General features: G+C 42.7%; 1 protein-coding gene across 1 annotated transcript in view; it reads right to left on the reverse strand.

Moving 5' to 3' along the window:
* Positions 1-4,357: 4,357 nt before the first annotated feature.
* LOC132857782 (uncharacterized) overlaps positions 4,358-15,199 on the reverse strand; it is a 28,405-nt gene continuing 17,563 nt past the window's right edge. The window contains exons 21-25 of the mRNA XM_060887818.1: positions 12,404-12,611; positions 10,002-10,035; positions 8,188-8,247; positions 5,866-5,925; positions 4,358-5,755 (exon numbers count right to left, since the gene is read on the reverse strand). Coding sequence (XP_060743801.1) covers positions 5,220-5,755; positions 5,866-5,925; positions 8,188-8,247; positions 10,002-10,035; positions 12,404-12,611 — 898 coding nt within the window. The 3' untranslated portion in view covers positions 4,358-5,219. The remainder of the gene's footprint in view (positions 5,756-5,865; positions 5,926-8,187; positions 8,248-10,001; positions 10,036-12,403; positions 12,612-15,199) is intronic.

Genomic DNA, 15,199 nt, shown 5'->3' on the forward strand with positions numbered 1-15,199 from the left:
TGTGTACGCCTGACTAAAGAGATGAGTTTTCAATCTACATTTAAACTGTGAAAGTGTGTCTGAGCCCCGAACACTATCAGGAAGACTATTCCAAAGTTTGGGAGCTAAATAAGAGAACGCTCTTCCGCCTTTAGTAGACTTAGATATTCTGGGGACTACCAGGAGTCCTGAGTTTTGTGATCTCAGAGAGCGTGAAGGATTGTAACGTGTTAGAAGACTAGTTAGATACATGGGAGCTAAACCATTAAGAGCCTTGTACGTAAGTAGCAGCAGTTTGTAATCAATTCTAAACTTAACAGGTAGCCAGTGTAGAGATGATAAAATTGGGGTTATATGGTCATACTTTCTTGTCCTAGTGAGAACTCTGGCCGCTGCATTTTGGACTAACTTTAGCCTATTTATTAAAGATGCAGGACAACCACCTAGTAATGCATTACAATAGTCCAGTCTAGAGGTCATGAAAGCGTGAACTAGCTTCTCAGCATCAGATACAGACAGGATGTTTCTCAGCTTGGCAATATTTCTGAGGTGGAAGAAGGCTGTTTTTGTGGTTTGGGCGACGTGATTTTCAAAAGACAAGTTACTGTCTAATATAACACCCAGGTCTTTCACTGTCGAGCTACTAGTAACAGTACATCCCTCTAATTGGAAATTAAGTTGTGAGAGTTTCTGTGTACTAGTTTTTGGGCCTATAAGTAGTGTTTCTGTCTTATCAGAGTTTAACAACAGAAAGTTACAGCTCATCCAGTCTTTTATCTCTCTAAGGCATTGAGTTAATTTCAACAATTTAGTTATTTCATCTGGTTTTGAGGAGATGTATAACTGTGTGTCGTCGGCATAGCAATGGAAGCTAATCCCATGTCTTCTAATAATGTTCCCTAATGGAAGCATGTATATCGAGAAGAGCTGAGGTCCTAGAACTGATCCTTGAAGGACCCCATAATTAACTGGTAATAAGCTGGAGGATTCACCATTTAATTCTACAAAATGGTATCGATCAGACAGGTAGGATCTAAACCAACTTAAAGCCTGTCCATGAATACCTGTGTAATTTTGTAAGCGATCTAGGAGAATGTTGTGATCTATAGTGTCGAATGCAGCACTAAGGTCAAGTAGAACTAATAGTGACATACAGTCTTTGTCCGAAGCTAAGAACAAGTCATTTGTAACTTTAACAAGTGCAGTTTCTGTGCTATGATGGGGCCTGAAACCTGACTGAAACTCTTCAAAGATATTGTTCTCCTGTAAGAAGGAGCTCAGTTGAACAGACACAACCTTTTCTAGTATTTTAGACATAAACGGGAGGTGTGAAATCGGTCTGTAATTTGAAAGTCCATTAGGATCTAAATTAGGTTTCTTAATGAGTGGCCTAATAACTGCCAACTTGAAGGATTTAGGGACGTGACCTAAAGATAACGAGGAGTTAATAATATTAAGAAGAGGCTCACCGGCTTTATGTAACACTTCTTTCAGTAGTTTAGTTGGAATGGGGTCTAGTGAACAAGTTATTGATTTAGCTGTAGTAATAAGTTTAACTAACTCTTCCTGACCTGTACTTGTAAAGCAATGTAGTTGTGTGTTTAGAACCTTAGGTGAGACCGGGATGCTAGTTGCTCTTATGTGTTGAGCGTCACCTATTTTATTCCTGATACTTTCGATTTTATCAGTGAAGAATCTCATAAAATCGTCACTACTGAACTGTGATGGAATTGTGTGTTCAGATTTTTGTTTTTTTTGTTAGTCTAGCTACTGTGCTAAATAAAAACCTGGGATTGTTCTGGTTATTTTCTATGAGTTTGCTCAGGTGCTCAGCCCTGGCTGCTTTTAGAGCCTGTCTATAGCTGGACATACTTTCCTTATATGCAATTCTAAAAACCTCTAATTTAGTTTTTCTCCACTTTCGCTCGAGGTTACGGGTCTCTCTCTTGAGGGTGTGAGTATGACTATTATACCATGGTGCAAGCGTTTTATCTCTAACCTTCTGTAATCTGATTGGGGCAACAGTGTCTAGTGTGCTAGTGAATATAGCGCCTATGCTGTTAGTAATTTCATCTAGGTCGTCTGTGTTTAAGGGTGCAGTAAGAAGTCCAGACAGATCAGGCAGGTTATTTGTGAATCTGTCTTTAGTGGTCGGAATAATAGTTCTACCGAGACGATAACGTGGTGAAACGCAGTTAGCCTGTTCTACAGGTAGTGTGTACATTATGAGATAATGGTCTGTGATATCATCACTTTGAGGAATGATATCTATATCAGTGACATCTATTCTGTGTGATATTATTAAATCTAGTGTATGATTACGACGGTGAGTTGCTCTAGTGACGTTTTGTTTGAGCCCAAGTGAGTTTAGTAAGTCCATGAATGTGAGTCCTAGCGCATCATTTGTGTCGTCAACATGAATGTTAAAATCTCCTACAATTAATGCTTTATCAAAGCTAACCAGTAGGTCAGAAAGAAAATATGTGAATTCTCTAAGAAAATCGGTGTAGGGCCCTGGTGGTCTATACACGGTCGCTAGCGCAAGAGACATCAGGGATTTTTGTTTCGTGTGCGTGTGCGATAGTGTAACATTAAGGACAAGCACTTCAAAAGATTTAAATCTATACTGTGTTCTCTGGGTAACAGTAAGGCAATCGTTAAAGATAGTGGCGACACCACCTCCACGACCAGTCTGTCGAGGCTCGTGCTTTCTAGATATAACCTGATGGTGTAGACTCATTTAGACCGATGTAGTCATTTGGTTTAATCCAGGTTTCGGTGAGGCATAATGCAGTAAGGCTATTGTCTGAGATTATTTCATTTACGATAAGTGCTTTGGGTGTAAGTGATCTAATGTTCAGAAGCCCAAATTTTAGGAACTGTTTTTGTTTGTTTCTTTGGCATTTTTCTGGTCTAATTACAGTAAGATTATTTCAAGAACGTCTTACATAATTACTTTTTAATCTCACTGCTCAGGGAACAGACACAGTTTCTATGGGGAGAGGTATGTGTGCATTTGTATCGATGTGTTGAGGTGAAGGATGGCTATTGAAATTTAAATTTAAGGCGTAGTTTACCAGTCAGAAGGTGTGCAGCGCCCACCATTTACCATTCACCATTTGTTTCAACGTTGTATCATACAAGTTAAAAAAGATATTTACAGCATTTTAAAAAAGAGGAAAACTTAATACCTTCTTAGTCGCTCAAACAAAACGATGACATTGCTGAGGGACATTGCAGTGATGTGTTGGACATAGTAGAAGCCGGTTCGTGAACAGGTGAATAGTTGTAATCAAGCATCGACAGTTGGACAGCTGCATGCAGCACTGCGCAGACAAATCAATCTATGACATCAAAGTTCCGCGAGAGCCATTCAAAAGCTTATCACTCGAGCCTTACATAGATCTCATGTGTCAATCAATCTGCACCGTGCAGGTTGCAGTCAGCCTACATGAAGCCTAGCCTACATACAGCTTACATGAAACACGACTGCCCTCTACAGGTTTTGTATTTCCTGCACCGAACATTTGACCCCCCTTTGATAGACTGCTGCAGAATGCCGGAAGTCCTAGGGGCATTCTTCTCTCCGAGACGGGCATTTTATAGGCCACATCTGTATCTGAGATGATCAGCTGGACTGTACCAAGAACATGGATATTCTCCTCTGGAAATGACAGAGCCATCTATACTTCCGTAGGATGCTTGCATCCTTTGACATCTGCAAAAAGCTGCTTCACATCTTTTACTAATCTGTGGTCACCAGTGTCCTTTACTATGCTGTAGTGTGCTGAAGAGGAAGCTGCAGAAAGAGAGATGCGGCACAACTGGACAGACTGGTGAGGAGGGCAGGCTCAGTGGTTGATACAAAGCTGGACTCACTGGTGACAGTTACAGAAAGAAGAACACTTGATAAACACCAACCACCCTCTTCACAGCATATTCACCTGCCTGGCAGATTCCTGCCTCTGTCATGCTCCATTGCAAGACTTAGGAACTGGTCATTAGACTGTACAACATCTCTCAGGTGTGCCAGAGTGAAAACATACAAACTAAGGAGTGACTTAGTACAGTTTATTATCAGCATCTACTCATCTTTAGATCATATTTTTATTTCATTAAAAAAAGAATGAACTGTTTGCAGATGTTTGGGGGTATCCATCGATCCATCTATCTATCTATCTATCTATCTATCTATCTATCTATCTATCTATCTATCTATCTATCTATCTATAAATAATAGAATTTATTATTATAGCACTTTTAACAATTCACATTTTCTCAAAGTAGCTTTACATAAGTATAGAAATAGAATCACAATTTTATTGTTTAAAGTTTAAAATGAAGTTATTATTTATATTTAACATCTATCCCTAACGATGAAGCCGGAGGCAACGGTGGCAAGGAAAAAACTCCATGAGATGATAAGAGGAAGAAACCTTGAGAGGAACAAGACTCAGAAGAGAACCTTATACTAATTTTGGTTATAATGGACAGTAAATAATGTCAATGTAAATAATGTCCTTTCTACAACAGTTTGAAATTGAGTGGAATTAAGCAACCAAGAGCTTATGAGGACGTAATGGGTCAGCACAATTTCCAAGTTCACCACAGACCCAACACTAATTCCTTCCTGCCAAAGTGTTCAAATGATTGCTGATGAAGACCCGAGCACAAAGCTGACTGGCACAACATTAGTTCAAAAGTTGTGTGACAATCTCCAGGTGGCCCCAACCACAGCAATTCCATGAGTCATGTGCTGTCCATGCAGATCAATCCCCAGCAGAGTGCACACCAGGGGACGAGATTCCAACAATGGTTAGGGCAACAGGATTGATGAAGTTATATTATCTACATGAGCTTCAAGTGAGTGACTGAAGTCACTAAACACAACCTTAACTCAAGGATATTGGAGGTAAAGCGAAGGTTTGATATTGACCTATAGTTGAACAGCTGGCTTGGGTCCAGGTCTGTTTTTTTATTAAAGGTTTGATAACTGCTAGATTAAATGATTTAGGTGCATAGCCAATTCAACATAGAAGGGGTTCAGAAGTCATTGGTAATATCTGTTTAAATTAACCATTTAATAGCATTTATTTGTTCTCCAAACATCCTACATTCTGTGATAAAAGATTATATATGTCATTTGTTTGTGAATAGAACCCTAACCCTAAATATAATTAAGTAAAACTTAATTTTAATATAAATGTTACAGTTTCTGCACATACTGACACTGAAACATATTATTTTGGATCACACAAAGACACGGGTAAATCATAACTCCATATACAGAATCCAGCGTATAGAGGGTGAGTGAATGTGGTGTGGACTCTGTGCAGGAGCCTCATGGTGTCTGAGACACTGTAGAAGGACAGAGTTCCTGCCCTGGGATTCACATACACTCCTATTCTGGAGGATGATGGACCTTGGAGCACGGTCTTACGGTTGTTGTGCCAGAAAAAAACAGAGGAAGAATTACACCGCAGACTCCAGGACTGACTGCTGAATCCAAACTGAGATTCTTTACCCTGTCCTTTCCTGCTGATCTTTTTATATGACACTGATATTAACACATCACCGCTCCACTCCACCTCCCAGTAACAGCGTCCACACACACTCTCCTTACACAACACCTGAGGCCAGGAGTCAAATCTCTCTGGATGATCAGAGTATCGCTGTTGTGTCTCACTCCGTGTCACCATTCTGTTCTTCTCAGACAGAATGAGTTGAGGATGTACTGTGTTTGGATCCAGAGTCAGATAACAGAAATCTACAGTAATACAATGTTAGAGGTTAGATAAAAGTTAGATGTAAATCACAAGATTTATAATAATGTGTGTGTGTGTGTGTGTGTGTGTGTGTGTGTGTGTGTGTGTGTGTTAAACCTACACTGCAGAAAATCTTCTCTGCTATCTCGTTCTGAAGGTAAACTCGACTGAACTGCTGCAGCTGTGGAGACACAGAGACAAAATTGAGACTGGAAAATGAAGTGGAAACAAAAATTAGTCACTTGATTCAGACAGATATGTTAATAATGTCACTGTTACGTCCCACTATGCGTCTAGAAGATATGAAGATGTAACACATGAAAATTTACTTACCGTATTTTCTGGACTATAAGCCGCAACTTTTTCCCCACACTTTGAACCTTGCGGCTTAAACAATAAGCTTTAATTTAATTAACCTTGCGGCTAATATATGGATTTTTCTTTTTTTTTTTTCAAAAAAACACATTCTGTGACGTGCTCAGTTTTTTGGTGGCATGAAGTTTTCATTAGTCTAGCGGTTGTAGCTGCCTCTCTACATTACTACGTGTTATTTGTGTAGTAACAGCGTTTAGCTCAGGAGTTATAGACTCGGGAAACTCCAAATCTGTGAATATGCTCCTTCCTGCTCCTTCAGTTCTCTCCAGCGCTGGAAAGCTGATCCTATATTAACTAGGGATGAGCGATTACAGCATTATCTGTATCTGTATCCGTATCTGTTAACCATATGAATTATCTGTATCTGTATCCGTACTCGGAGTGGGTGGGGCCTAACCCATTAATTTGTAATATTTATAACTCTAGCTTACTACCTTTATGTTTTTATGAAATACAGCAAAAACGTGTCAGACACTCAGTGTCTGGTTACTGGTTAGAGACAGCTGAAGGTTTAAAAAAGAAAAAAATCTCCGACAGGCAGAGACACAATGCGAGTCGCATTCTACCAAGCAAGCACCACGTCTGAACGAACCCACATTTACCAGAACTCTACTGTTAGTAAGTACGTATTATTAACGTTACAACCCGAAGTAAAAAGCTGAAGAAACCCTAAACGTTAACGGAAAAGACCCGCGAACCCGAGTGACTGAGGGAGAGACAGAGAGCTGTTGTGTGTGTGACTGTGAGTGAGCAGAGCGAGACACAGCAACACAATACATCTGTATGTGTGTAGGGGAGGGGCGCTGTGACTAGCCTATCACTGTAGGGGAGGGGCGCTGTGACTAGCCTATCACTGTAGGGGAAGGGCGCTGTGACTAGCCTATCACTGTAGGGGAGGGGCGCTGTGACTAGCCTATCATTGTAGGGGAGGGGCGCTGTGACTAGCCTATCACAGAACGCTGACACAATCAGCTACCCAATGATGATTTTCATTCAATCCGAGCACAGATATTGACTCGTATTACTCGTATAATACTCGTACTCGGCAGAAGTGCTTTATCAGTACCGGATACTCGTTTCAGCCGAGTATCCGGCTCATCTCTAATATTAACGAAGATAGTGAGCAATGCCTTTCTTGGTAGGCTACTGTTTACTGCTAATTTTTTTATTTTTTGGTACAAGCCGTGTTTCGTTAAGCCTATTTATTTTTGTTACAAACCGTCTTTCGTCTTTCGTTAAAGCCTATGTAAAGTTAATTTGTTTTAATGTACCCGTAGGCACCTGCGGCTTATAGATGTGTGCGGCTTATTTATGTTCAAAATAATAATTTTTTTAAAGTTCGGTGGGTGAGGCTTATATTCAGGTGCACTCAATAGTCCGGAAATTACGGTATTAAAATGCGGTCAAAAAAACCTTTCCTCTGTTGATGAATTGTGGTGTGTGCGTTCAGAAAAACAGGAAGCGACTATCTATTTTACCAATTATATACAAACACAAAGGAGAACGATAACAAAGTGAAGGACAAGAGTGGTGCTAAAGAGAAGAACTCAATAAAACAAACACATTAACTAACCCCCAATACAAATACTAAGCTAAGCAAAAGAAAACAGAAAAAGAACATCTTCAGCGTAGAAAGCCACTAACTACGCTGCCTAATAACATAAATACAAAGATCTGAATCCGCTCGTAACCTAGTGTGTTTAAACAGTTTTACTCTACGTGATGAAACGTAAGTCACGTGACATACTAAACTGGTCCCAATCACTATGTATCGGAGAAGGACTGGAATAAGCACCGTTAAACATTAAAAATAATCAAAGGCAAAAAATAAGCAAGAGCAAGCAAACACAGGTGAGCAAACAAAAAGGAAAAGCCCTTCTTATTTCTGTTATGATACAAAACAAGTGTTTGGTTGTTTACCTTGTGGATGGATTTTCGGCAATAAGACTTCCTCAACTCTTTTTTCACATCTTAAAGTAAATAAATATTACCCAACATCAGTAATCAGGAATGATCATAAAATATAATTGATCATATTTAGACTAAACATTGTGTGCTGTACACCTACATTGCAGATTGCGTTCGTTGATCTTTAGTCCTGAGGGTAAAATCTTCTCTACTACTGCAGCTGTAGAGACAAAATGGAGACAAAATAATTATGTGTAAAATAAATGCATGAAGTGTGTGTGTGTGCCCTGTGATGGGTTGGCACTCCGTCCAGGGTGTATGCTGCCTTGATGCCCGATGACGCCTGAGATAGGCACAGGCTCCCCGTGACCCGAGGTAGTTCGGATAAGCGGTAGAAGATGCATGAATGAATGAATGAATGAATAAATGCATGAAATAAACGAAATATTTGATTCCTCACTGGTTTCAGTGTCTCATCTCAATGGGGCATAGTTCCAGGTTTAAATCTAAGGCATCATGTTTAATTCGATTTTGATTAAGTTCTGTTGATTTTGTGTAGTACGCGAAGATGATACGCGAACTGTAGGGGGTCCAGTGAGGGTGGTAACTGGGTCTTAATGTGCCTCATGACGAGATTCTCAAAGCATTTCGTAAAGATGGAAACGAGTGCAACAGGACGATAGTCATTGAGGTAGGACACTGTAAATTTCTTTGGGATGGGGACAATGGTGGTTGTCTTGAGGCACATAGGAACAACAGCACTGCTCAGAGAAATGTTGAAGATGTCAGTAAAGACATCTGCTAGCTGTTTCGCATTCCCTGAGCACCCTGCCAGGATTGTTGTCTGGTCCAGCAGCCTTCCATGGGTTAACTCTGCATAGTGTTCTCCTCACGTTGGCCGTGGATAGACAGAGTACCTGGGAGGAGGGCATCATCAATGCACTTGCGATGTAGCTGGTCACTGATCCCATGTACTTCTCCAAATAGATGGAGTCGCCGTTGGTTGCAACCTCCCTGAAGATGTTCCAATCAGTGCACTCAAAGCAGTCCTGAAGAGCAGAAGTGGCTCGTGCTGGCCAGGTTTTCACCTGCTTCGGAACCGGTTTAGAGCATCTGACGAGTGGTCTGTATGCTGGAATTAGCATAACAGCGATGTGGTCTGAGTAGCCATGTCAGGGTTTCAAATGGAGATACTACCATCTAAAATACTTTATTGAAGGTTGCCAGCTTTTTTGGTGAACAATGGTTTGTACAGTGCTTTCCCCTCTGGTTTAGAATCATTATTAAAACCAATGATACTGATCCCCTGCCCTAGTACTCCAGGAGGATGTTGTGAAAAAATCCTTGAACCTTAGGAGAATACACATTACATTATAATATTATTATAATTATTATTATTACATATATATATATATAATTATTATTATTATTAAGACGTGGTGTAATGATTAATTGAAGATAATATATATATATATATGAGATATATATATATATAAGAACCACATTGGAGTCAGAGGGAATGGTTATAGGTTTATTGGTTATTATAAACATTCTCAGTAATCGGAGGGCGAAGTAGGGGAATAGTCTGGGGTTCCAGGGCCGGAATCAGAGGGAGGAGATGCCAAGGCAGGACTGAGAGGACGGATATAGGCATGAGGCACTGGAGGAGGAGGAGAAGCGGGAGTCCCGAGCTCAGGGTTGCAAAGCTCAACATGAGGACAGCCATCAGTTTGGGTTCTCTGATCCACGAGGTTAGGCAGAGGGGTTTGAGTCGAGGACGTGCTAGTAAGAGGCCCTCTCACAATATGGAACAGCAGATGAGGATGCTCGGGGAGGTCAGGAGAACAGAGCTGTTCCAGACACGTAATGGGCTCATGGGTAATATGAAGTAGCTGGAAGCGGCGATAGCTTTCCATGACATCAGCGGCCATTGGCCTTGGGTAGGGAGACGGACGAGGATGGGGAGGTGTGGACCTGATAGGGCGACTAGCTGGCTGACGCGAGGGATCTGAAGGGAGATAAGAGGAGTTAGAGGAGATAGAGGAACGGGAGCTTGAGATAAGTGTAAACAAGCCCAGCCTGAGCAAGGACAGGCTGAGATCATAGCATGAGATCATAGTATGAGATCATATCAAAATTCAAGCAGTTAACAGATTAGAGGAGTCAGCAAAGAACTCCATTGTTTTTGTACACAAGTAACATTATAGTAGCAATAGCTTAATAATAATGACAACAGTATAGCAGTAAGAGTTTAGCAGGAGTTTAGCAATAGTGACAATATAAGATGACAAATAGATAAGAGCTTTCTTGTATGAGAAATAATTTAGATAAGAGCTTTCTTTTAACATAATAACTTTTGACATAAATCAGACTCATAGAGTGACTTATAATTATTAAAAATCATGTGTAGTAGAAAATAGCAAAGGAGAAACTTACCCATTGTAGTTGAATGAAGGATTAAATCTTCAGGACGTCTGGCACGGAAAAAAACTGAGAGGCAAATGTAACTTTGACCAGGGAGTGAAGCTCTTTTTTGAGCACACTTTTTAATAACAAAAATTGTTGTTTAGACATAATTGTTATGGCGAATGAAGAAGACCCAGGGTCACAGGCCTGGGCTCCCGGGCCTGGGTCCCGGGGAACTAAGGGGAGGAAAATCCATAAATGGGCATATGGGCAAAAGGTGAAGGAAAAACAAGGGGACTGCAAGGAACAGGACGTTACAAAAACATATGAGATGATTCCGGTAAATAAGATGACATAATGAAAAGGTGATATGAAAACCGGTCTGTGAGGGGGGGGACCGATAAGGAGGCGCGTGGAAGCGTATATATAGAGGAGAATTTTTGGGGCCAAATGTGTATGCGTAAAAAAAATCCTGTAACTCTGCAGGTCCGTCCGGAGGGTTTTTGTTTTTTGCATGCCGATGCTCTTCATGAAGATGCTTTTTTCTTTTTGGGTTTTTGGGATTTCTTTTGTTACTTTCAAATTGGCAATTTCTCTTAGAGAATTGTTAGCTGATTGACCACAATAAAGACGTTTGCTCATTCTCATCCAGGTCTGGGGAGCTTTCCCATTGTTTTAATTCGTATTAATGTTAGTGCTATCAGTAAATTAAGTTTAAGTAACAATTATATAGCATAAAAGCATTATAAAGCATATCAGTATAATTCACCCTGATATGTGCCGACTTGGAGACGGGCTCTAAGTTCCGACAAGGAGACCTTTACACCCGTCAAGACCGGAAGCGATGTTCAGTTGGAGAAAGAGTCCATCCACTGCAGGACCAGTCTCTGTATGCTGGTAGTCCATTCTCTGAACATTCTCTAAAACATTCTTTTTTTTTCTAGGACATTCTTTACATGCCCTGGGATGAAAATTGCTCTCAGCGAAAGGAACCTGGTCTCTGCTCAGAGCAGAATCTGCTGTGCCAACCTGAAATGGGGGCACAAATGCAGACCACCCTGATGATTGATATGGGGAACCACCGCAGTGCTGTCTGTCCGTACTAAGATATGGCAGCCCCTGAGGTGTGGAAAGAAGTTTTAGAAACACAGCCCTCATCTCCAGGCAGTTTATGTGCCATGAGAGATAAGGGCCCTCCCATAGACCCTGGGCAGGACGGCCATCCTAGGCCGCTCCCCAGCCCGAAAGCGAGGCGTCCATCGAAAGAGTCCTGCGATGGTGACACACCCCTAGAGTGGGACCCAAGGCCAGAAACTGGGGTCTTACCACATAAGAATGGTATGAAGCCCACAGCGTGCGAGGATGAAAGCCCGCACCCCTGAGCCAGAACTAGAGTGGCCTCATGTGAAGCAGACCCAAATGGATAACGTTGGCTGCTTCCAACATGAGGCCACCCTCTGCACCTCGGCGACAGAGAGGCCTTGGCCTAGCCAAATAGCTTTCACCGCTGGCAATATGGAAGCCACCCAAGTGGGTGACAGATGTGCCCGCATCGTGAGGGAGTCCCAAACTAGCCCCAGAAAGGTGGTTCTCTAAAAAGGAGAAAGCACTCACTTATCTGGGTCCAACCTGAGGCCTAGAGATCTCATATGGGCAAGCACAGCATCTCGATGACTGGCCACCATAGCCTTCGACTGGGCCAGAATGAGCCAGTCATCCAGGTAATTCAGTACACGGATGCCCCGGAGACAAAACAGTGCCCGGGCAGCGTCCATGCACCTTGTTAACGTGCGTGGTGAAAAGGGCTAGGCAAAAAGGAACAATATACAACACAATACTGGTACACTTTGCCCCCTAAAAGTGAGCCTGAGGAACTTCCTGTGCTCTGACAGGACACCTATGTGAAAATAAGCGTCCACAAGGTCGATCGTCACCAATCAGTCTTTGGACCTGATCTGGGACACGATAACCTTGAGCGTGAGCATCCCGAACTTGTACGTCTTCAGAGTATAGTTCAGAGCCCGGAGGTCCAAAATTGGACACAGCCCCCCGTCCTTATTGGGGACAACAAAATATCGGCTGTAGAAGCCGGAGTCCCGCTCTGGGAGGGGAAAAAGCTCTAAGGCCCCTTTCCTCAGGAGTGAGAGACGTTCCTCTTGGAGGAACACCGCCTGGTGCCTGCCAACAATCGTGGGCAGCACACCTTGGAAGCGCGGAGGACGGGAGGAGAACCGGATGCTGTAGCCTTTTCCTACGGTATCCAGGACCCACTGAGACACACCTGGCAGAAGTTTTCACGCTGCCTGGCTGTCTGATAGTGGTGTCAACCTCGTGCAGACCTCCCGAGTGCCCTGAAACTGACAGGTGCCAACTCATGGAGCTCCGTGCAAGGAAGAGGAGCGGGCACAGACCCTACTGCTCCCCGAAATGCCGGAGGCGGTGGGGCAGGCAGTAGAGGGGGCCTTACCCACAAGGGCTGAAATGGTCCTACATGGCTTGGATGGAAGAACAGGCTTCCTCCATGCGGTTGATGTAGGTGAGAGATAGCCCGCAAGCGTCTCTTCAATCCTAGGCATTGCCCCATACCCATGGCTTTCAAGCCCTATAATGGCCGAAAAGTCAGACATGGCCGGGGAAAAAACATGCGCTGAAAATTTACTTTTCCACGACCCCGACACCTCAGCATGGAGGGCTGTGAAAAATGGCAGCCGTCTGCGTGAAGGTGGCCTGTGGCCTGAACTCAGAAAGTGGTCGTCTAGCTTAGAACGAACGACAATATCTTCCTCCCCCGGCCAATCTAATTTTAATCTAAGCACAGCGCACGTCACCACCTCGAGGAGCTGATTTTGTTGGCTGTTCGGAGGGGGGGAAGCTCCTCCACCCCCACATCGAGCTCCACAGAGCTCGACGCGGAAAGCGGCATGCTCACTTCCGGGTCGGGAGAAATCGCAGCGCGAGCTCCCGAAACCAAAACCGAGCGAATGGAGTTAGGGGAGAGGGAAAGAGAAAACCCCTCTCTTGCTCCGTTTCCGCTAACTCAGCTAGGCGGGATCGGAGAATACGCCGAGGGAATCCGTCACAATGCACGCAGCCAGCTCCCTCGAGAGCCGACCGCGCATGCTCCTCTCCCAAACAAACCACGCAAAGAGAGTGCTTGTCATCCCCCGTGATAAAGCAGGGGCACGGATGCACGCATCTCTTAAAATGCTTAGATTGCAACATATTGTTTCTCTCCCTTTTTAGACAGGACAAACAATTGACACACATACACAGAGCGCTTCCTGAAGACAAAGAAGCTGGAGTAGTGTGACGCAGATGCTCTTATATAGACTTCCTGGCGCGTAATCACTCATGTGTCCTTCCCGAGCCATTAAAATGGCGTGTGTGCACACAGAGCTTCAGACACAACTTCCTCACAGAAGCATTCCCATAGTGTCAGCACTGACGCAGTGTCGAGTTCCCTCGAAAGGGAACCTAGTTTGCCTCCATCATCTCCCACAGACACTTATGGGAAGCCACATGATGTCCTGCATGTTTCCAATCTGAAATATCGGTTGTTTAGTCCACCTAATTCTCCACCTAAAATTAAAATATCATCATTGTTGCAGTCAGCTCACACATTAGGCAGTTAGTCTAAAACTCTACACTGCAGAACTCTACACTGCACTACGAGCCTACACACAGATTAAAAACTAAAACCTCATTCTCATAAAAAGCTTTCACTTTTAAAAGCCTCCCATCTAAACTATCTTCAACTGAATAAGAACAAGTAATGCAGTTGTAAGCAAACAGCAAGGCGACTCCACTATGTAGTGTTGTGTTATGACTTAAAATTACCAACCCATCCCACTCCTTCACCCGTTCAGCAGCATTACTGACATTGCAGTGGGTTTCCTGTAGCATAACGACATCATTATGCTTTGGCTTTAAATGTTCATATAAGTTAACTCCCTTGCTGTAGTCTTTTGCTCCATTAATATTCAAACTCACCATGTGAATCCCACTCATTATAAAGCAGAGATGCCCTATTTTACCACATTTAAAACATTTAATACCAGCATCAGTAGGAACAAAGATACTGTAGTCAAACCCATCAACATTGAATTTAAAAACAGCATTTAGTTCTTCTACATAAAGAAACATAAAAAACACTCTTCTAAAAGACATCAGGTGTTTAACTCATAGAGACTTGGAGGACTGTGGAGGAAAACTGAGAATCAAAGTAAAATTGAATAAAATTAGATATGTTTTATTAGAGTTCAAGTGTTATTATATTCAAGTATTTACACTGTCACTCACTTCAGGATCGGTGGCCATTTTAGATTTCAGTCACTATATAAAGGCACTGCTTCCACATGGTTCCTTGCCATATGGTCTAAACAGTTTTCCTAGTGCACCAGTGATATCATCTCGCCTTGTTGCTGTTTCTGTCCTGCCTGGTATTCTGGTTTCTGTTTTTTCTTGCTCTGAATTGTACTGACTGTCTGTGTTCCGGATAATGGACTGTTGATTACTCTGTGTTTTTGCCTGCCCTGTATTACCCTGCCTGGCTGTGTACCAGATTATGGTCTGTTCATTACTCTGTGTTTTTGCCTGCCCTGTATTACCATACCTGCCTGTGTACCAGATTATGGACTGTTCATTACTCTGTGATTTTGCCTACCCTGCATAACCATCCTGTATCATTTGAGTCCTCCTTCCAGCCTAGCCTGACAGAAAGGGCCTAGTCAATGAGAGTGTAAGAACAGCCAGGAATAGGAGAAGTA

This window comes from Tachysurus vachellii, chromosome 15, assembly GCF_030014155.1.
Source record: "Tachysurus vachellii isolate PV-2020 chromosome 15, HZAU_Pvac_v1, whole genome shotgun sequence".
NCBI classification, from domain to species: domain Eukaryota; kingdom Metazoa; phylum Chordata; class Actinopteri; order Siluriformes; family Bagridae; genus Tachysurus; species Tachysurus vachellii.